This window comes from Brugia malayi (genome assembly GCF_000002995.4).
Source record: "Brugia malayi strain FR3 genome assembly, contig: Bm_v4_ChrX_scaffold_001, whole genome shotgun sequence".
NCBI classification, from domain to species: domain Eukaryota; kingdom Metazoa; phylum Nematoda; class Chromadorea; order Rhabditida; family Onchocercidae; genus Brugia; species Brugia malayi.
In genome coordinates, this window is record NW_025062479.1 from 18,203,374 (window position 1) to 18,223,796 (window position 20,423).

General features: G+C 32.7%; 1 protein-coding gene across 1 annotated transcript; it reads left to right on the top strand.

Moving 5' to 3' along the window:
* Positions 1-5,349: 5,349 nt before the first annotated feature.
* Bma-let-413 (Uncharacterized protein) lies at positions 5,350-19,989 on the top strand (the record flags this gene model as incomplete). The annotated part of the gene is made up of 29 exons (XM_043075286.1): positions 5,350-5,463; positions 5,833-5,950; positions 6,195-6,273; positions 6,504-6,714; positions 6,839-7,058; positions 7,400-7,518; positions 7,654-7,737; positions 7,931-8,116; positions 8,346-8,442; positions 8,535-8,737; positions 9,326-9,499; positions 10,506-10,637; positions 10,712-10,841; positions 10,998-11,098; positions 11,174-11,401; positions 11,536-11,675; positions 11,787-11,874; positions 12,248-12,469; positions 12,758-12,943; positions 13,083-13,259; positions 13,484-13,738; positions 14,367-14,504; positions 15,275-15,364; positions 15,652-15,796; positions 18,144-18,288; positions 18,749-18,907; positions 19,089-19,158; positions 19,249-19,407; positions 19,900-19,989. The coding sequence occupies 29 exons, from the start codon at positions 5,350-5,352 to the stop codon at positions 19,987-19,989; spliced, it is 4,260 nt and encodes a 1,419-aa protein (XP_042931220.1).
* Between the last annotated feature and the right edge of the window lie 434 nt (positions 19,990-20,423).

Genomic DNA, 20,423 nt, shown 5'->3' on the forward strand with positions numbered 1-20,423 from the left:
TCTAAATTTCCAATTTAATTTGTATGTGCTCTTTCCAATCCTTATTATTTAATAAGTATGAAGGACAAAACTCTCAGTCTGCTTATCACCTTTTTTTGGGTGTGATTGAGTTCAGTAGTTCATGTAAAAGAGGTGAAAAAGATATTAAGCCACGCGGTCAGACTCAGCTGCTTTTTTTTTTTGGACATTACACTGGTTTCAATATGAGCCAGAAAAGTGAATCCTTTTTGCAAACAGAATATGGAAGGTAATATCTATTGGAGAGATATTGCTTGGGATTACTTCTCTAAGATATTAAAAAATTCTGAAATAGGCGAGGAACAGAGGACTGTCCGTGCGTTCTTTTCTCATTTCCTTTCAAACAGGTTCCAATTTTCGTTTGCGCGCAAAAGTTTCAGTTTCTTCAGCATATAATATTTTGCAATATTGCACCCTTCGTTTATCATTTGTTTCCATAAGACAAGCACAATCAAAGAGAATCTTTTTGGGCCTAAGTTGTATCACAGCATTTGACGTCAAATGTTCCTTGCTTAGTTACTAGTCTTGTAGTATTTCATCTTTTCGTACTAATTCTGTCTTTTTATGCTCACCTTAGAAAATACAACTTAGTTTTTATATGTCTTAAGTTTTACCAACTTCACCATAGAATGCTTTAGCAAAAATTTTTTCGAGGTCGCCATTTTGTCACTTTGGTTGGTTGTTTGTTATCAGTTGAAGAATTTACTATTTATGGTGAAGAATATTTATGATAATTTTATGGCACAAACACTAAGGTGATAAACTGATAAGCTACTTTAATCTTTGTCCCTCTGTCATTATATGGAAATACTAAACTTCAGTGCCTTTCAAATTCTTCAGTCTTTTTATATAATGTTGCCTTTTTCCAGTTCATTTATATACCGAGAATAATCGGCCGGTTTTAAATAATAAAGCCGTAATAGCTTTAGCATCTTTTTTTTTTTTTTTTAATAAGAAAATTTCTTGAGTAGAAATCAATCAATATTTGCAACATTACACCCTCAGTCATTAAAGAAGTTGCATTGATGAATTGAGAGTCACGCGGTGAAGTACGTGTATACACTTATCCACCAGAAGCCTGTCTTCTGAAGATAGAATAGCACTGCAAGATAGTTTTTTCCTGATACTTCCGAAATACATGCACTTGATATCCGGAAATACTGGAAAATGTTTGTATTGGGGCTTCATTTGCATTTATAAGCAAAGAGTCTTTGAAAAGAGTAAAAAATAAGCTAATTGTTGCAAGTTAATTCATTTGTGGTTGCTTGCCCACATTTTTCTCATCTTCACTTCAAGGACACTAAAATTCGCTTTCTGCATTATGCATTGACACTTGGTCGATCAGGGTTTTTCCTTTTTTCTCCCTCTTCCCCTCTCCTTCGTTTTTGAATTCTCTTGTATTTCCCATACGAATGTGTTCGGTCCCGGCATTCTTTTTTATTTCACCACTTGTTATATTTGCAGTAGCTGTTTTTCATCGTAAATTATTTTTCCTATTTTTTCAAGCGATCTTTCTCCCTTCTTCTGTCACCCTCTCTCTCTTCATTATAAATATTTTACCCATTGTACTATAATGTTGAGATTTTGAGCTTTGTGTCTATTTTCATTGCTCTAAGTCCAGCTCTTCACTGAATCGTTTTCCGGTATTTCAAATTGTATACCACATTTACTAGCATTCTGTGTTTTTAGGGTGCGATTATTTCTATCTTTACATTGACCGAATGTTTCAAATTCATCATTTAAATGATCCTCACTTCACTGATTCGTTTCCTGGTATTTCACTGTTTAGAATTCTTCCATTCTGTTATGTTATCTAGATATGGCGTATACAACCTTTTCATTCCATTGTGGTTTCATTCTCCAAATTTGAATCCACTTCTTTTTTATCTGAAAAGTGGGAGGATATACTGTTGCTTCTCCCACTTTCATTTTCACTACTGTCTCTGGAATCTGTTATAATTTAAAGTAACGGAAGAAATGAACACTCCATCATAATTTAATTAAATTACGAGAGGGTTAAAAAGTGTTTTATCATTCAGCGCTAATCATATGCTGCAGAATTGTAAGTTGATAAGATGAACAGGACAAACATGCAATCCAAATCAAAATACGCGCCACTGTCTGCTTGTCAGACATTATGTGACAATGTGAAAGAGCAGCATAAGCGGTGACATAAAAAAAAGGGAACTAAATCCTAATGCAAGAGTTAATTCTTACCCAATTACTTAGGCTGTGCTCTTTGGTCTTTTATTTCTCAACGGATTTTAACATTTTGCAGTTTGAGAAACTAAGATTTCAGTGAATGTTAAGGAGAGCAATGAGAATATAAAAAATTGATGAATTAATTTTGGAAGTATCTCGAAGTCAAATACCACCTTTAACAATGGCAGAGGAAAAGAATACGTTTCAGCTTGTTGTATCAGTGATTTTATTGTATAATTTAATTTTTGAATATGTCGATAATCGCTAGCTGACATGGTCATATATTTGCCTCCAAAAATGACTTATACACAGCGACTTGAGAAAGTGAAATTCCTTCGGATTGGTGACAAAGAATGAAATCATGCAAAGTAGTTGAAAGTCTGTAAGAGCGACAAGAAATTTTCGACAGAAATGCACAAAATCTCGTATGTTCTTAGAGAGGAGCTGTATAGAGTAGTCCAAAACTCTGATTCTTTATTTATTTTTGCAGTATTATGAATTATCATTCCCCTCTTGAGCGATGTAAAGAACATCTGAACAAATTTTCAACTTTGGTTAATATGAAAAAAAGGGACGGTCCTGGACCCATTGCTCTTATTGCTAGTGAACTATGCTGGCCTACTTATAAATTTTTTGGAGATCGTTTTCATACTTGTGATGGGATTACTGAGCTAGTCACTGTTCGTTTTAAAAGTTAATGAAGCTATCCCCTACCTTAACAAAATCATTAGTTGTGTGTTGCCTTTCTATGAGCAAAGATAATTTAAAACATGTTTTGCCATGAGGCCTATGTAAATATGGGAACTGGAAGTAGAATGTTCGGTCTTCAAGCCACAAGATATCAGACTAATCTCGAGGAAATATTCTGCAGATGAATGATATTTTCTCTTAGGCGTTTGGTAATTGGTAATTGTTCATTAAGGTAATTGTTATATATGAAGGAGGTGAATATATCCGTAATGGTGGCCATTTCGTCGCTCAAATTATAATTTCTTTTTCACTATAATAAAATTTTAGAAGTTTAAGGTTTTTCAAAGAAACTTATTTACAAAGTCATTCTGGGCTCGAATTCTCACAGGACGTGAATTCTCGCACGGCCTTTAATTTATGTAGATGATACCTTTTATTTCATTTCAAAAGGGAAGAATTCACTGCATGTGGCAGTAATTCCTTCAGTAGTAGTAGTACAAATTCGGTATGAAGAAAGTTGTTATTTTCGTATTCAATTTATTATCATATGAAGCACAGGAATGGTTGTAGTTCATTAAATATTTTCTGGACAGACTGAATAAAAGATGAAGAATTTATTGGTTGAGAAAAGAAAGTTAAATAATATTTTACATACTGGTCGGTGCAAGCTGTAAGCATATCCGGTATTCGTATAATCGTAAAGGATGAAATTAGCAGTATCCATTCCTGGAATGCCTAACTTATATCTTATTATTTTACAATCTTAAATCATTGATTAATTACACAGCTACACAGCTTGGTTTTGAAATCCAAGATTCTGAAAAATTGGAGAGACGAAAGTGAGCTAGGATCAGCTCAAAATCACAATTAACTTCTATTATTATTTGCAAAAGCTGAACTTACAAACTTTCTTCCATATTAGGTTGGTTATATTTTCAATGATGACAAAATGTCACTGAGAAAATGATGGATAAAGACTGTTGTGCTAGAGAAAGTTGCAAACAGTTCAAAATTGAAATCGATTAGTTTAAGAGTTATAGTGAGAATGATTTCTGCATAGTATTTAGAATTCGAGGAAAAGAAATGGGAAGAAGGAAATTCAAGGGAAAGTTGGACAAATTAGAAATTAGAAGGGAGACAAGGTAGACTGAAATTCCTTTATCCGTAGTATCCTTGATCATCTCTCTGACGAAAAATATTGGGAAGAAAGCGGGCAGTGAAAAGACTGGAAAATATTCCGCTTCCAAAGAATGAATAGAGCCAAACAGAGTGTGATTTTATAACATTGTATATATTTTAAACTTTTTAATGCGATTTAAATGATTGGTATTGTGTAGTCCTGTGTTCAGATGTCTTAAAGAGTCACTGTCACTGCTGTTGCAGTTCATTTGCTTTGCATTTTTATCGAACTACATTACCTAAGAAGTAGAACAAACGAATGAAACAGGAGAGTGACTTATTACAATGTCTAAAGGAAGCATTCTCACTCTTCACAAACTCATTCCTCTTATTTCGGCATCTTTTTATTACGAATTACTTTCGTTCCTAGAGAAGCGCTTGTTTTGCGAGTTCGGTCTTTATCAGAGGCTTGGTAGTTTTTTCTCGTTTTTTTTTTTCGTGCATTGATGTTTTATGTTTAATGACACCGCAATTGTTCCATGATTGAATTATGTATTGGCAGTTTTAGTCATTATTAGAAGTAGAAAAGATGGAATGAATGGCATAAGAGAGAAGTAGATAATTGTTACAGTTTGAAGTAGCACAGAATGAATTATAGTTAGAGTCTGCTTATTTTCGCTACTTCAGGTTTTTGATTACAGAAATTTCTGACATTTCACTCATTTCAATAATTTAAAACGAATCAGGATTCTGTAATGTGCAGCATAAGTTCGTTTAAGATTCATTTAAAGGTCCCATTCTTTTTTAAAAAAAAAAATTGATTTAATTTTTTTCATTGCAGTGTTGGAAAGCATGCATAAAACCGGAATAAATCTCGTATATGACAACTAAATAAACTAATTGTTTACAACATATATTTTGATTGAAATGTATCCTTCTTCAAAATAATTACATCGTTGTTCTCCTGGAAAACATTTAAATTCATTTAAAGGCCTTTTTGTGTCGTATGTCTATTCTATTCATCAACTATTGAATGTAGGATCAAAAGTTATTGTAAATAATTCATTTATTCATTCATTTACTATTTATTAGCATTGATTTTTTTAATTAGCTCCGTTTTAAAATTTGGTTTTTATTTCCCAGCATTGCTAAGTTGCATTTTTTTTTTTTTTTTCAGGAGAGGAAGTGCACTTTCTACTAGCAAAGTAAAGTAGCTAGGAAGGAATAATCGAATACACACACTGTCATTAACTCTCAAAAGGCATTTAAAGAATGCCATTTTCATGCTTGCCTTTTTTCGCCTGCAACAGGCAGGTGGACATGTTAGATCGCCGACAATGTAATCTCCAATCGATACCGCATGATATTGATCGTAATGCGCGAACACTGGAAGAAATGTACTTGGATTGCAATCATATCAAAGATCTGGATAAGGTTTGGTTTGTGACAACCTTTTGCCAGTATAAAAGTAAAAAGCTGTTTTTTTCTGGTGGACTATTAAACTTGTGTAAATGCGCTATGTAAAACATTACTTTTTTTTATCCATTTATCTTCTCTCGTTACTACTACGTTGCCGTAAACAAAACAAAAAAAAAAACAAGAAGTCAAGGCTATACAGTTATCTGGCAAGGTCGCTCTTATTTACCGTACATCTGCATAGTCCTGACAACTGTACTATGATTTGCAAAGATATGTCAAGGTCAAGCATAAACGTGACTTTAATTGCATCCCTCAAGAGGTGCAAATAGTATGTTTTTATCGATTCTTAGCCAATTAAATAACAATATATGTATAATATTGCAGCCACTATTTCGGTGCCGAAAATTAAAAATTCTAAGTTTGAGTGAAAATGAGGTTATTCGTTTGCCTTCCGACATTGCTCATCTTACTTATCTCGAGGAGCTCAATCTTAAAGGGAACGGTAAGTGCCAATGATTAAGCCTTCTTAGAAAATTTTTACACACAGATATATTAGTATATTAAAAATATATTTAAGAAATTTTTAAATGAGATGAAATGAAGCAAATAAAGTTGTGAGAAAAACGAAACTTATTTGACAAATTTTCTTTTAATAAAATTTTTATCAGTTTCCATTTCTAATCTATCCTGTGCGATAAAATAAAAGGTTTTTTGTCTTTCTTTTCGTAAAATTTTTATTTCTGCAGATGTTTCGGATCTTCCGGAAGAAATAAAAAATTGTATTCAGTTGAAGATTCTTGATCTTAGCTCAAATCCTATTACAAGGTTAGTAATCTTTAAAAAAAATTTAAGAAAGACTCTTTTATCCAGCTCTGTTTCATCCATTAGTCTAGTATTACTTGTCTACTGTTGTTTGCTTTCATGTTCAATAATTCAAATTTTACCAGAATTTGGTAAAGGAAAAAAATTAAGGAACTCAAAAAATTACAAGATAAAGGGTCATTAGATTAATGTTTGCTAGAGTATAACTATCAAATACAAAAAATGTTGTTTAGGCTGCCACAGACAATAACTCAATTAACATCGATGACAAGCCTTGGTTTAAATGACATTTCACTTACTCAAATGCCCCACGATATTGGTCATTTGCGAAATTTGCGATCTCTCGAAGTTCGCGAAAATTTACTGCGAACAGTACCTCCATCAATAAGCGAATTAAACCAGCTGCGAAGGCTAGATCTTGGCCATAATGAACTTGATGATTTGGTTAGTTTCGTAGTTTTTTTCAAGTCCGTCGTTTATTTTTGAATCTATTAAAACAAAAGTTATAATGTGTTAAATATCTGACAAGTTCTTTATTTAAATTCATCTGTTTTGTTCTAAATTTCAGCCAAACGAAATAGGTATGTTGGAGAATTTGGAAGAATTATATGTTGACCAGAATGATTTGGAAGCTCTTCCCGAGTCGATTGTTCAATGCCGTTCGTTGGAACAACTGGATGTTTCCGAAAATAAATTAATGGTATTGCCGGATGAGATTGGAGATTTGGAAAAGTTAGATGACCTTACCGTTGCTCAGAATTGTCTGCAAGTGCTGCCGAGTTCGATTGGCAAGTTCTGCCCACATTTTCTCAGACTTTTAAAAACCACATGGATGAAAAGCGTCAGACTGTTTTCTTCTGATTTTTTGTTGGGAAGATTAGCGAAATCAGACGTTTTTCAATGTTATTCAACTGAAATATGGTTCCTTGTTTGAATGTTACCTGACTCAGATGAAATTGCGTCCTATGAAATGATTAATTGTAAAGGCTTTAAAGGATTTTTTTTAAGTGAAATTTACAGTTTATTATAGAAAATGTCCGTTAGCAATCATGTAGGATTAATATCATTTTTTAAAACTTTTTTTCTGGGAATAATAATGATATATTCTCCAACAATGATATAGTTACAGGACGCTTGAAAAAACTGTCTATACTGAAAGCAGATCGTAATGCAATTACGCAGTTAACGCCAGCAATTGGTAGCTGTCATGCATTAACAGAAATTTATTTAACTGAGAATTTGCTCACAGTAAGTTATTGTCTCTTTCATTTTTGATGTTTGTGATTAAATTTTTTAATGGATGAAAATTGATTATGAAATTAACTCCAAACACATAAAACCCATGAAGTTCATACTTAGGTAAACAATGCAACGAATTTTCAGGAAATTCCAAGTTCACTGGGTAATTTGAAAAGCTTGCGGACGCTTAATTTGGATAAGAATCAGTTAAAAGAACTTCCTCCTACTGTTAGTGTAACCATAGTTATTTGCACAGAATCACATTGTTAATTTTGTACTTTTTTTAGCGTCACATTTGCGTTTTTTTTCTATTTCCTTGCAAAAAAAATCTTTCATTAAGACGATTTTAAAAGTCGTCCTGAAAAGCATGAAAGTGATATCGCTAGAAATGCGACCTATTTTCAGAAATAGCTTGTTTCAGATTGGTGGTTGTACATCTTTATCAGTTCTTTCACTTCGTGATAATTTAATAGAACAACTTCCACTTGAAATTGGGCGGCTTGAAAACTTGCGAGTATTGGATGTTTGCAACAATCGTCTCAATTATTTACCGTTTACAGTAAATGTTCTTTTCAAATTGAGAGCTTTGTGGCTGTCTGAGAATCAGGTGAGAACCACTGTGATCATTTTAAATGTAAACGTCCGAAATCATTGTTTTGATTTTTTTTTAGAATAATCCTATACATTATTTTTCTCCTGAACAATTCAAGTGAGATGGCCTCATCAATATACAGTTTACTAGTCCTTCTTTAATAAGCGACTTATTCTATTTTGATATTCCTAATTGAATCCTTTATCTTTGAATATTTTTGTTTGTCTTACTACCATTATTTAAGTCACAAGCAATGTTGAAGTTGCAAACGGAACAAGATCCGAGGACAGGAATCAAAGTTCTAACTTGTTATCTCTTGCCGCAAAGCAATTCTCAACTTGGTATTTGTCCTTATTTTTGATATTTTTCGTTACCTCGAACTAATTATTAAATGGATGACAGATCACATTTGCATTAAGGATTGTTTTTACAGTAGAACAAGCTCCGCCAAGCCGTTCGTTTATTGGTGGTCCAAAAGTACATTTTGGTAGTGATCTGGAAGAAACGCATGAAGATGAAGAAAATGAATTAGGACAGTTTTCGCGACATGACACTCCTCATCCAAAACCGCACTCCCATGCACCAAAATTCAAAAAGCAGTCTATCGATGGTCACATCATTCATCATGATGGTGATGTAAGTGGTACATCATAATTTTTTTTTCACAGTTCATTGATGGGTACAGTCTTTACTGGTCTATTTAAGAGATTGCAGTGAATTAATAATTGCATTCTAGTTTTAAGTAACTTCAAATAAGACTATTTTTTTGATTTTTTAGGTTAATAGGGAACTTGAACCGTTTTTTTCAGGATTTATAGCGGTACGTTGCTTACAAGACCTATCGGAGGTTTGCGCACGCCATTTTCCCTAGCGACAAGTTTTGTTGCTTACTGTTTTTTTGCACTGCTAAAAAGAGCTTCCGTGCCGTTATGCTTGATGAAATTTATAGGAATTTTTTCCATCTAACGATCTTTTTGCAATATAACGAATAAGTTAATGAATAGGAGTTGATTTTTTTTTTTTTTTCGTTTCATGCTAATTTATCTGGGAGACATGCTAAACTGAAATGATTCCTGTTGATATTATTTGTTTACTGATGCCATTCTTAATGTATCCAAATAGAGTGAGACTCTATGTTTTGCATGTTTTTGGTGTCTTATTAACTCAGTTTTTAATTTTCAATTTTTTTTTTTTTGAACTGGTTACTCTTTCTCTCTTTTGCAGCAGTCCACAAAACCACCAACACTGACGTTAAATTCTGCTCGAAAGCGTGGTACTGATGAAGGTTCACCTCGTGCTCTGTCTCCAACTGTACCGGCAGATACCCAGATTACTTCACTTCGAAGTGCACTGAAGCATCCACCTGTACTTCCATCTGCCAGTAATTTTGATCACAGTGTAAGCTTTCATCTCTTTATATTTTATCTTTTGATTTATTGCTTGCATTTATGGAGCAAAGATATGACTTACTGGGTCCATCGATCACTTGTCATTCTAGAGATTATTTTTGTTATGCTATATCGTATGAGACAGATCGAGTTTGAAAATTTTTATGGATTATTGCGATTGATTTTATTAAAATTTAAATGTTGCACTTCGGCTTATGCTACTGCGAAACTATTAAATTCACAAATTTGAGTGCAAATTAATTTATGATTAATGTTTTTTGGCTGTGTTATGGGAAGTTATTTCATTATTCAAACAAGAGCTATCATATGGCAGCCTATAAAACTCTTAATTTAAGGAACTTTTGCTCTAAGGCAGACATATTAGGAAGTCTTAGATAGTAGGATTTTTTTTTTATTAAACAGAAGCAAATATTAGTGATAAGAACATGTCAGTTGCTTACGCCGAAAGATATAGACATGATAGTATACGGTTGAAGTGATTCAACACTCCAACTACCTATTCTGCATCCATCTCAGTTAACAAGTCTCTGTAGCTTAGTTAATGTTAAATAATTGTTTGAAACATTCTATGAACAAGCAAGTGGTTTTTTGACATAGTTTTTGACTGCTGAGTTTTAAAACAAGATCATTTTTCAAAAATCTAATGAAAATTTATGGTTAAGTATATTCTGCATCAACCTCAGCATAGTTACAGAAACTTGTTTAGAAAACTCACGAGAGTCCTCTTTGAATATCTTATTTTCATTCTGACAATAAAACTTACGGTTTCATTTTACTGTAGTGTTATGCCACTGAAAGTTTCGTTTTGGAACAGTCATTCTTTTAGTGATTTTTTGTTAAATGAAGTCTTTATTTGAATCCTTAAATGATTTCCAAAACTTTAGGTCGTACTTGGAGAAGACGTATGTGTCCTTACGCGCTTCTATTTTTTACTTCGACCCACATTATTTTAAGTATTATTGCCGTGATTGGTTTGTTTCATACACCACTTTCAGATTGAACGCATAGTAGATCAACGACAAAAGTTATCACCAGGTGTTGAAATACTGAATATAAAAATTCGTCGTGATACAAATGGAGGTCTCGGCTTGTCCATTGCTGGTGGTTTGGAATCAACACCTTATAAAGTCAGTTTGAAAAAAATGTCACTTAAACAAGTTTTTGCTGGGTTAGTTTAAGATATTATTCTGTACTATTTCAGGATGACGATACTGGTTTATTCGTTTCAAAACTTACTGATGGTGGCCCGGCAATGATTGCCGGACTGCGAGTTGGTGACAAGCTACTTCGTGTTAATAAAACTGATGTAGTCAATGTACGACATCAGGCATGTTTTCTTACTCTTCATTCATATTTGCTGAACTTCTGAAATATTAAGAATAAACAATGTTTCACATTACTATTTTCGATCATAAAATAGCATTACGTGAAAATAATCCATGTTGAATTTCACTGAGCAGTTTCTTCTACATTTGATGTTCAGGTAGCGGTAACATCAATGCAGGATGCTCGAGATGTCGTAGAGTTAACAATTTTGCGTGATTCGCGTGATACGCTGTCTTCCTGTATTGCTGCCAGCGGTTACACTGTAGAGTTTTGATTTTCGGAGCTTAAATTCTGCTTCCCCAACTTTGAAATTGAATAAATGTGAACATCGTTTCAGATATCTCCAAATCAGAGTATTGATAATTCATTTGTTTCGGACTCAGTCGAGACGACATCATCAATGACAAAGGAGACAATTTCAACAACAGTTCGCAGGGATGTGAATGGTTCGCCAGGATTCAGTGTTGCAGGTGGTACAGGTGATGTAATTGTGATATCATGTATCGCTTCTGGTGGTGCGGCTGAAAGAGATGGCAAGTTGCGCGTTGGTGATCGTGTACTTTCGGTAAGATTTTAAACAAATCTCTAAAGAATTTTCAGGCAAAGTTTTTTTCTATATTTCCAGTGAGATACACATTGGAAAGATTGTTTTCAATACGTGAAATATATTTTGGTTCAATCGTTTACATATAAACTCAGATAAATGGCACAAATATGAAAGGTGCACGACATGACCAAGCAGTAGCATTACTAACTGGGCATAGTGGGAGTGATATTTACCTGGTGGTGCAGCGAGATCGTGCAAATCAGACCGTTACCATACCTCCTTCTTCACCGAGGTGATTTTTTCTAGAAAATACATCTCATATTTGATTAATTTCTAGTTGCTTTCTGGAAATTTTCTTCCAAGTTTTTATTTTATTAAATAATTTTAAAAAGTCTTATTTAAGTTTGTCTTCAAAAACACTCGCAGTTGAACGGATATCGCCACCAAGGAAAAGTGGTTTCGGTGATCCTTCTTGGGATGGTAAAACTGAAGTTAGTTATTAAATTAAATTATAATTTACAAAGAATAATATCTGTTCTTTTGCAGTAAATGTAAAGATATATTGGTCTATTCTTCTTTGTTCATGAATGTTGATTCATAAACTTTGCATTAGAGGAAGCAAGTATTTCTGCAGTGCTATTTGACCATAGCTAGCTTAATTTCTTAGTGTGATTGAAGGATAAATTCACCAAGAAAATGTGGGAAGCAAATTGAGAATCAGTGAAGGGAAGATAAGCACCGTCGAAAAAGCTATACCAATGATGCATTATTTAGGTTTCTCACCTCTGCAGGTTTTTTTTTTTTTTTTTCTTTTTTTTTTTTTAATATAGCTTATATTTTTGTGTGCATTGAATAACTTTACAGGAAGTAGAACTTATGCGTGATAACCACTCGCTGGGCTTATCAATTGTTGGTGGTAGTGATCATTCTTCGCATCCATTTGGTGTCAACGCACCTGGCGTATTTATTTCAAAGATAACACCTAATTCACCAGCAGGTCGTTCACAGAGACTACGTATTGGAGACAGAATATTATCGGTGAACAATATCAATATCCGTACAGCGAAGCATCAAACAGCAGTGGAGGTATTTTACCATAATTGGTGTATTGTTCATATATTTTAGAGTCGTTTTTGAGTATAATTTTTCTTGTTAATTCTCATTTATCCTTAAAATTTTAGTACACTGTTTATTTGCCATGACGATTTACAGAATAAATTATTTAAATGACCTAATAAAAAAAAAGTAGTTTATCTATGAATCCTAATTAGCCTTCACACAAGTTTAGACGTTTCACGAAGTTTTGGAGTTTCATTTTCAACAGTATAACATAATTGTTATTACTTTATTTTCGTTTAATTCTCTACATTTTAGGCCTTGAAACAAAATGATAGAACAGTACGTTTGTTAGTCATTCATGAACCACAGCCACCAGGCTTAAGGCAAGTAACAATCAAGCGAAACGTTGGCGAAGCACTAGGATTAAATATTTGTGGAGGTATCGGTAGTCCACCTGCCAATCCTCTTGACAAATCGGATGAAGGCATCTTCATCGAAAAGGTTCGCTTCACTTATGAGGAAATACAAAGGTGTGGTAGTAATAGAAATGAGAATAGCATACTATTGAATATAAAAACTGCATTGAAAGGAAATCCCTTGTGTAAATATTATGTAAATTATATGAACATTCTTTTTTTAGGTCGAACGAAATGGTCCTGCAGCTATTTCATCGTTGTCGGTAGGAACTCGAATTCTGGAGGTTAACGATGAGTCTCTCTTGGGATGCTCACAGGAAGAGGCAGCTCGTATTTTACGTCAGTCTGGCACAACTGTACGGCTACTAGTCTGTGATGCTTTTTGTATACCTTCTACTGCTGTAAGTTTCGTCTGTTAGCCTTACTTATAACTTTTTTCGGTTTTTCATTTCTTCATTTTACTCTAATAACCTTCTAGTATTTATGTTAGGCAAATATAAATATTTGATTGAAGCAATTTCGATTTAAAACATTTTTGAAAACAGGTTTTTCTTCCCCTTCTTTTGTTTAATTTTCAGCCTTTACAAAAGTATTTTCAAATTAAACATCTGATTCTTTCTTGCAGGTGTCTTCCACGTTTGTGAGTCAAGTTAATAGTGATACCCCTATTGTATCCAGCGAACGTCAGACTACTGTTTCCAGTAGCCTTTTAAATACTGATGTTCAAGAATCATTAAGTGGCTCTTCGTCACAGCAATTCAAGCAGTCTTCATCACCGGACACTGGAGTTTCCGAAACAATCAGAACACTGGCTTCCATTTCGACTGATAGTCCCTTGGCCACTTCTTCTCCAATTCCGCCTTCTTTATCGTCTGTTGTGGTCAGTATTCTTTTACACAATTCATCATTTTTTTTTAACTTGAAGTAAATATGGAGATATTGATCACATGATTAATTCAACTGGTTATTAACATCATAATATTTTTTTTGCGAAACTCTTATGTGGCAAGAATAATGTAATGTAAGGAGAGAAAAAAGCACATTTGAAAGATCAAGATATATTCATACTAATATTGCTTAGCAAAATTAAATAAAATGTAATTCAAAAAACAAAAATCTTTTTATTTTGGAATTGAAATCAATTTCTGCTTCTCTAACTGCAATTCTGACATGTTAATTGTTAGACAACAATAAAAATTGTGGAGAAAAATATCTCAAAGGAGCTATGAGATTTGGAAATTTTTGCAAAATCAAAATGAGGAAAATGATTTCGTACATTTTTTGTGCAGTCTAACTTAACAGCAGTGTGGTAGTCCATGAATGTCTAAGAAATAATTGCATCGTAAAGTTCATTGTAAGATATTTGAAGGTTTTGTATTGAAAGTTGTACAAACTATACTGAGTTGCAGTTCTGTATGTCTATAATTTTGCTGTATAACTTTCACTTACGGATACGAAAATTAGCACTATTAAGCTGTTTCTTTTCGCAATTTATTCTGGATTTTTAGGCATATTCATCAACTTCGAGTTTACCGCAACCTTTATCTCCGTTTTCATCATCAAATACAACTACTTTTTCTACGTCAAACCTTCATCCAGCAGTTCCTCCTCCGATCGCACCAAAGCCGAAAATCATTCCAGATCAGGTAAGAGATTTGTTATGATTTTTTTAAACGGTACACATAATTTTTTGTTTGATTGAAAACACTGATTTTTTACGATTTCCCTGCTGTATAGTCTAGAATGGTGACTATGAAAATTTTTTTGGGAAGTATCAGGTTCAATACAACCATCTAAATGGTGATGGTCATTTATGCTATTCTTTGCTTATGATTTCTTTTTGCTAGAATTCGAAAAAATGGCCTTGTCTATCTTCCAAGTTTAATTTCTTCTATACAGTTCGGTTGTCTTTTTTTTTTTCAAGTTTGATTTCGTTCCCTTGCTCATTTTACAAAACTTTCAAAATTTTATTAACTTTGAGTTAAATTAAGTGCATTTAACGGCCTGACTTACAAGTTTTTCACATACTCCATTATTAAACTTTTTTGAGTCTAAATTAGCTTAATATTAACGTTGGGCCACGTGCTCGTGCTTTTATTTCCTCGCTTTCCTATTCATATACATATATTAACACTTATTACTGATATCCCATCATAGTAAATCAAAATTGCACTTGCCAAATCTGTCACAAGTATAGTTGGGACATTTCTAGTATACTGTAAAAAAGAATGTAAGGGGATTCTGTCTTCTGCAGTAAGCTACGTCTTTAGAAGTAAGATTGAATTATCAGTGCAACCTAAATGGATTCAGATTATCTCGTTCTTTCCTATTAGTAATTAAGTAAACCTTAGTGCATTTTTTAAAAAACGAGATGGACATTTCTTGGACTAAATTACTTCAATATATTTATTCGTAGAATGGGAATGCAGTTGGTGCATCTTCACCGCTTATTTCTTTTGGTGAACAATTTGAAAAGCAAAAAGAACGCACAGTTTCGTCAGCGCAGGTCTTTTTCTGAAAAATCGTGTTATATTTGTTCTATTTTATTAAAATTTTCGTTATAATAACTAAATTTTGTGGGCATCTTTACGTTTTTTAAATTTGTGGAATTATTACTTCAAAATATAAGTTTTGCAGACGAGGGTGATTTTTTCAATATAGAAAAAAGTATTCTGCTGTATCAAAAATATGAAATAAAATGTTGACGAACTGAACGGCGTCATTCTGCTTTAAAATGTTTCGAAATTTAATTGGCAAAACTAAATTGAAATAAAAAGAAAAATCCGTTTTCAGTCCTCATCTCCATCCACGTCGTCCTGGTCGTCGACTCCGAATCCCGAACGGTTGGCATTTTCATCGAAATTAGAAAAATTCGAGCGCGAAATTGAAATTAAAAGGCCAGATGCTAACCCCACGACAAAATCCACCCTTCCTCCCGGTTAGCACTTTTAAATGAGATTTTTTCTGTATTTTTAAGATACTTTTTATTGTTCATGTTAATCACTCACAAGTGAACAACTCTACTAACGGCATTAATTTTCAACTTTTCCTTTTAATCGCATGATTTTTCCACCGCTTATCACATAAAATTCTCCATCTTGCAAGATTTGCATGCTCTGTAAGCTTGTATTTGAATAATATTAAGAGTTCATCTCTTAAATTGTTAGTTTTTGAATAGACAGAAGGCGTTTTATAGTCAGTTATGAATTTGATTGTCAGAGTGGAAAATGAGCACGACACTGATATTGGTTTTTTTTTTTTTTTTTGAATTCTAATTCACCACTTGCTCTTATTCTTACGACGTGAATAATGCGATTTTGGAAAAAAAATTCTTTAACGGTACTTATTCCATTTCTGGCAATGATTAGAAGCTTGAGGTTTTGTGAGTAAATATGACAGTGAATGTGATTTTGGAAATGGGAAGCACTTTCCAGCAATATTATTAGACATAATATGATTTGTAGTTTACAAACTAAGTCATATTTAACAGTTCTGTTCAGAAATGATTTCATTTCTAATTGCTGTTAAATAAAATTCCATTTTAAAATCTTTCTAAAGTTTTCGAAAATATTAGAAAAATTTCAGTCGTACAGGATGCCTGCGTATAATGTAAAACGATCATGGCCATCAACTTATATTGCTGTGGTATCTGTTGGATTACTGCTTTTGTAATTTATTGTGCGTTATTGTTGTTGTAGTCATTGTTTATTTGTACTTTTACTTATCTTTCCGGTTTTGCTATTCTTTTAGCCGTGTGCAACTTCAGATTCGAAAATTTTTTCAAAGGCAAATAAAAATATTTAATTATTTCCCAAAGAATTACCTCAAATTTATTTTTCATCCAGCAGACTGTAATATAAAATTTAACTATTCATGAAAGTTTCGTGATACTGTGTGAAGTTCTTTAAAAATTTATTTTTCTGGAATTATGGAAATAAAACAGCTCGATTTGATGAAAATTACGTAATCCACAAGTATTCGACGAGTTAAGATTTAAGAAATTAAACGCTGTCATATCTGCTACCTAAAAGCAAATTGTCTTTCTCCTCCTTTTCTATTGTCCCTTTTTTCTTTACAATTCAGGTTTTCCGAACTTCCTTTCCGAACTATTAATGTTTTTCATCTTTTCATCTATAATCCATCAGATTTTGGATTAATTAGCTTATAATTTTCATAATTTGGACTATAGATTATTTTCATCTCATCAATTTTCAATCATTACATTTGTAAGAATATGCATATACATCCAGGTATTAGTTATTAAATACATTTCATGCAAATTTTTTTCATTGTACGTAACTTGTTTTCTAGTTTTTAATATAATTTTCGAGCCTTTTACTCTTTTCTTGATGAGTTGAGATATTTGTATGCCTTGCTATTGAAATTTGTTTCTTTATTTGGTCTTCCTAATGCGTTTACTGATTTTCTAGTAAAGTCTTTAGGCGAAGTTATCATTAAAATTACTGAAGGAACGACAAAGAAACAATGATAAAAGGGAACAGAAAGCTTTTTTGCTCACGATTTTTTAGATCTTGCAATTGTTAAACTGCTGTTCTTTTAATAAAAGGTTTAAATTCAGCAATACGATAATTTCTAGCTCATTTGCAGATTAAAAAAACGATAATGAAGGAATCGAACGATTTGAAATAATTTTCTTTCAGTCTAATGATTAATTAAAAATAAGGACTCGTGTTGCAATATTCACTTTCACTAATGTTTGCATGATTCTGATTTAGCTTGCAGTTGTCATCATTTTGTTCGTCCATTTTCTAATCTTTGAAAGTTCTTTCATTTCGATAATTTATTGAATGCATTACAACATTCTCATTTATATGATATTACAACAGTGTTACTGTTTTTGTAATCGCGTTGGAATACTTTGTGATTGTTATCATTTCTTCGGTTAAGGTAAAACTTTCAACTTATTTTAATTTTTTGTCCCACAGCACTTTATAAAACTTTCAACTCATCTTAATTTTTTGTTCCAGCACTTTATTAAAGTAACTGTTGAATTACCTGCAAGGATAAGTTGTTCGACTGCTTCCTTAAAATTTTAAAAACAGAACGATCTGGTGCTGCAAAAGGGTAGTGCTAAATATGAACATATCAAATCAATGATGAAAATAAATGCTGCACAGTTTTGCCGGCTTTTTTGAACTGCTGTGCAATTTCATTCAGATTTGATAATAATAGCGAACGCTTCCTTTGCTTTTTTATTCTGGTTCTAAAAAAAGAAAATTTATGACTTAATTACAGAATCACCATTTTTAAAGTGTCAATTTCAGCGAAGAAACCATTTTTAAATGAAGACGAAATTCGGAAAATGAAAGAAGAAGAAACTAGGAAAGTAGCGAGTGGATCCACAAGAATAACCTTCAGCCCCGCAGATGATGAGCTCGACTGTTCATTCGAACATATCCTCAATAACAGGTTTTTCTCATTTTCTAGATTTCAGTAATAAAGTTTTGCGCCGTATTGAGTGCCTTTAGTCTACAGCTGCAAAACTTTGATTTCGACACAAATGTTGATAGTTCCTGTTTTCATGTAATTCTTATATCGAATCAAACGCTCACTTCTGTTTTCTGTTGGATTAACGTGCATTGTATAAAGTAAAAATGTAAATGACAGATTAATTATTCCATCTCTTATATATCCTTTTCTTGTTTATAAACGCGGGCCATGTAAATCGCAGAAATTACTTGCAATTTTTGTTATGCTATAAAGTTCAATTTTATTTTTCTGATTCAACGTGTAATAATTCTTAATTTTTCTTAGGATGGTATTTGCAGTAAACTTCTATATTATAAATTATTTAAGCCAAGGTTGTCATCAACATCTTTCTAAAATTTGTGAGCCATTTTTTTACGTTAAATGTAAACATTTTTTGTAGTGCTGTGCCTCGCACGATGCCAACTGTAATACGCACAAAAAAAGCGGAGAATCGTATGGTAGCTTGTTCTCCATTCCCAGTTCTAAGTGGTGAACCATTAAATTCTGTTGAGCAACGAGCTATGGAACATCAAAAGCGTCAGGAATGGCGGCAAGCGAGGTAATTTACGACTTTAAATAAATGAAATTATTTGACATAATGAAGTTATTATTGTGTTTGTTACTATAAGCAGCTTTTCAAATTTCGGAACAAGGGTTAGCATTTATGAAATTAGAAAGGATATTTAATTTGCGGGCTGTTATCTTTAAAGCAGTCTTTCAATTCATAAACAGTTATTTAGGTTCAAATCTCTGGAAGCCGACTCAAAAGCTGCAGATGAAGTTATGCAGCAAGTTGAGCAAATTAACAATGTAAGTTTTTTTATTTGGAATTGAAATTTAAAAATTTGTATCTCTTTCCTTTATGAAGCAAACAAAATAAATACTGATAAATCCTTGCAGAGACTGGCAAATATTATAGAAGAACACAACAACTCTCCTTTACTTGGAAATGAGAAGATTTTGCAAAATGAAACTTCATTTGAAAGAAATGAGTATGTCGATCCAATCACTGGTGATACGACTATTTCACTTGTTGAAAAAAGTGTCACTCAGAGAGAGGTGAACTAAGTGTAATCTTATGAATTTTTTTTTCTTTTTTTTAGATAAGTATGTTCTAGAGGATTAGTTTCTTTGAACAAATATGTCCTAGAAAATTACTAGTACTATTAGTGAAATAATTCTGTCAGTTCAGTGCTGCGCGATCCAAGTTCAGACACTTCATATATCCGCTAGGAATTAATCACTAATATTTCTGTTACGTAATCCTTCTTTCATAGCTTTGTAAGAAAGGAATGATTTTTGGCTTCTAACACTTTTCCTTGTCATCCTTCATAATTTTCAAGCCACACAATCTCAGTTCTGCTTGATACTAGGTAGCAGACAAGCATTAAATCTTTTTTATCTCCAGATCTTGTGTATATCTGCTTACATATTCCCTAGCAGTGGAAAATATTCATACAAATTTCTATTTATCGATTGTAAAGTTTATCAATCAAGTATAGATGAATTGGTTCAACCAATTATGTAAATTCTGCCTAAATTTATTTTCAGATAAACACATCTTCCACATTAATCAGTGATTTGAGTACAGAAATAGCGAATAATTCGAAAAAATCTGAGATAAACGTCAGTCAAAATTAATATGAAAGCATGAATTGTGCTACGATTATGTGATATAGTTCGATATGATGTTGAGATTACTGTCATCTGGTTCTAAACCATTTTGTAGGTCTATGTTTTTGTTTTTCGGAATATTTTCGATAATTAACTTTCTCAATGTTCACTAAAACATGCTTATCAATAGTACGGGGTAACACTTTTCAGAACTTTTTTCACAAATTTATGGCGCATCAATTAATATGGAAATAATGTGTAGAACTCTGATTTCCTTATTTTTCTGTTTTGTTAAAATCCGTATAACCAGTAGTAATAAAGAATTTAAGATTTGTATAAGGTTATTTTTCATTCAGTGTTTCATTATATTTGAATCCTTGCTGTTGTCTATTAGAGAATATTTCTACAGAGGAAAATAAGATACATTTTTATGAAAACAAAGGAAATGTCATAAGCGATTT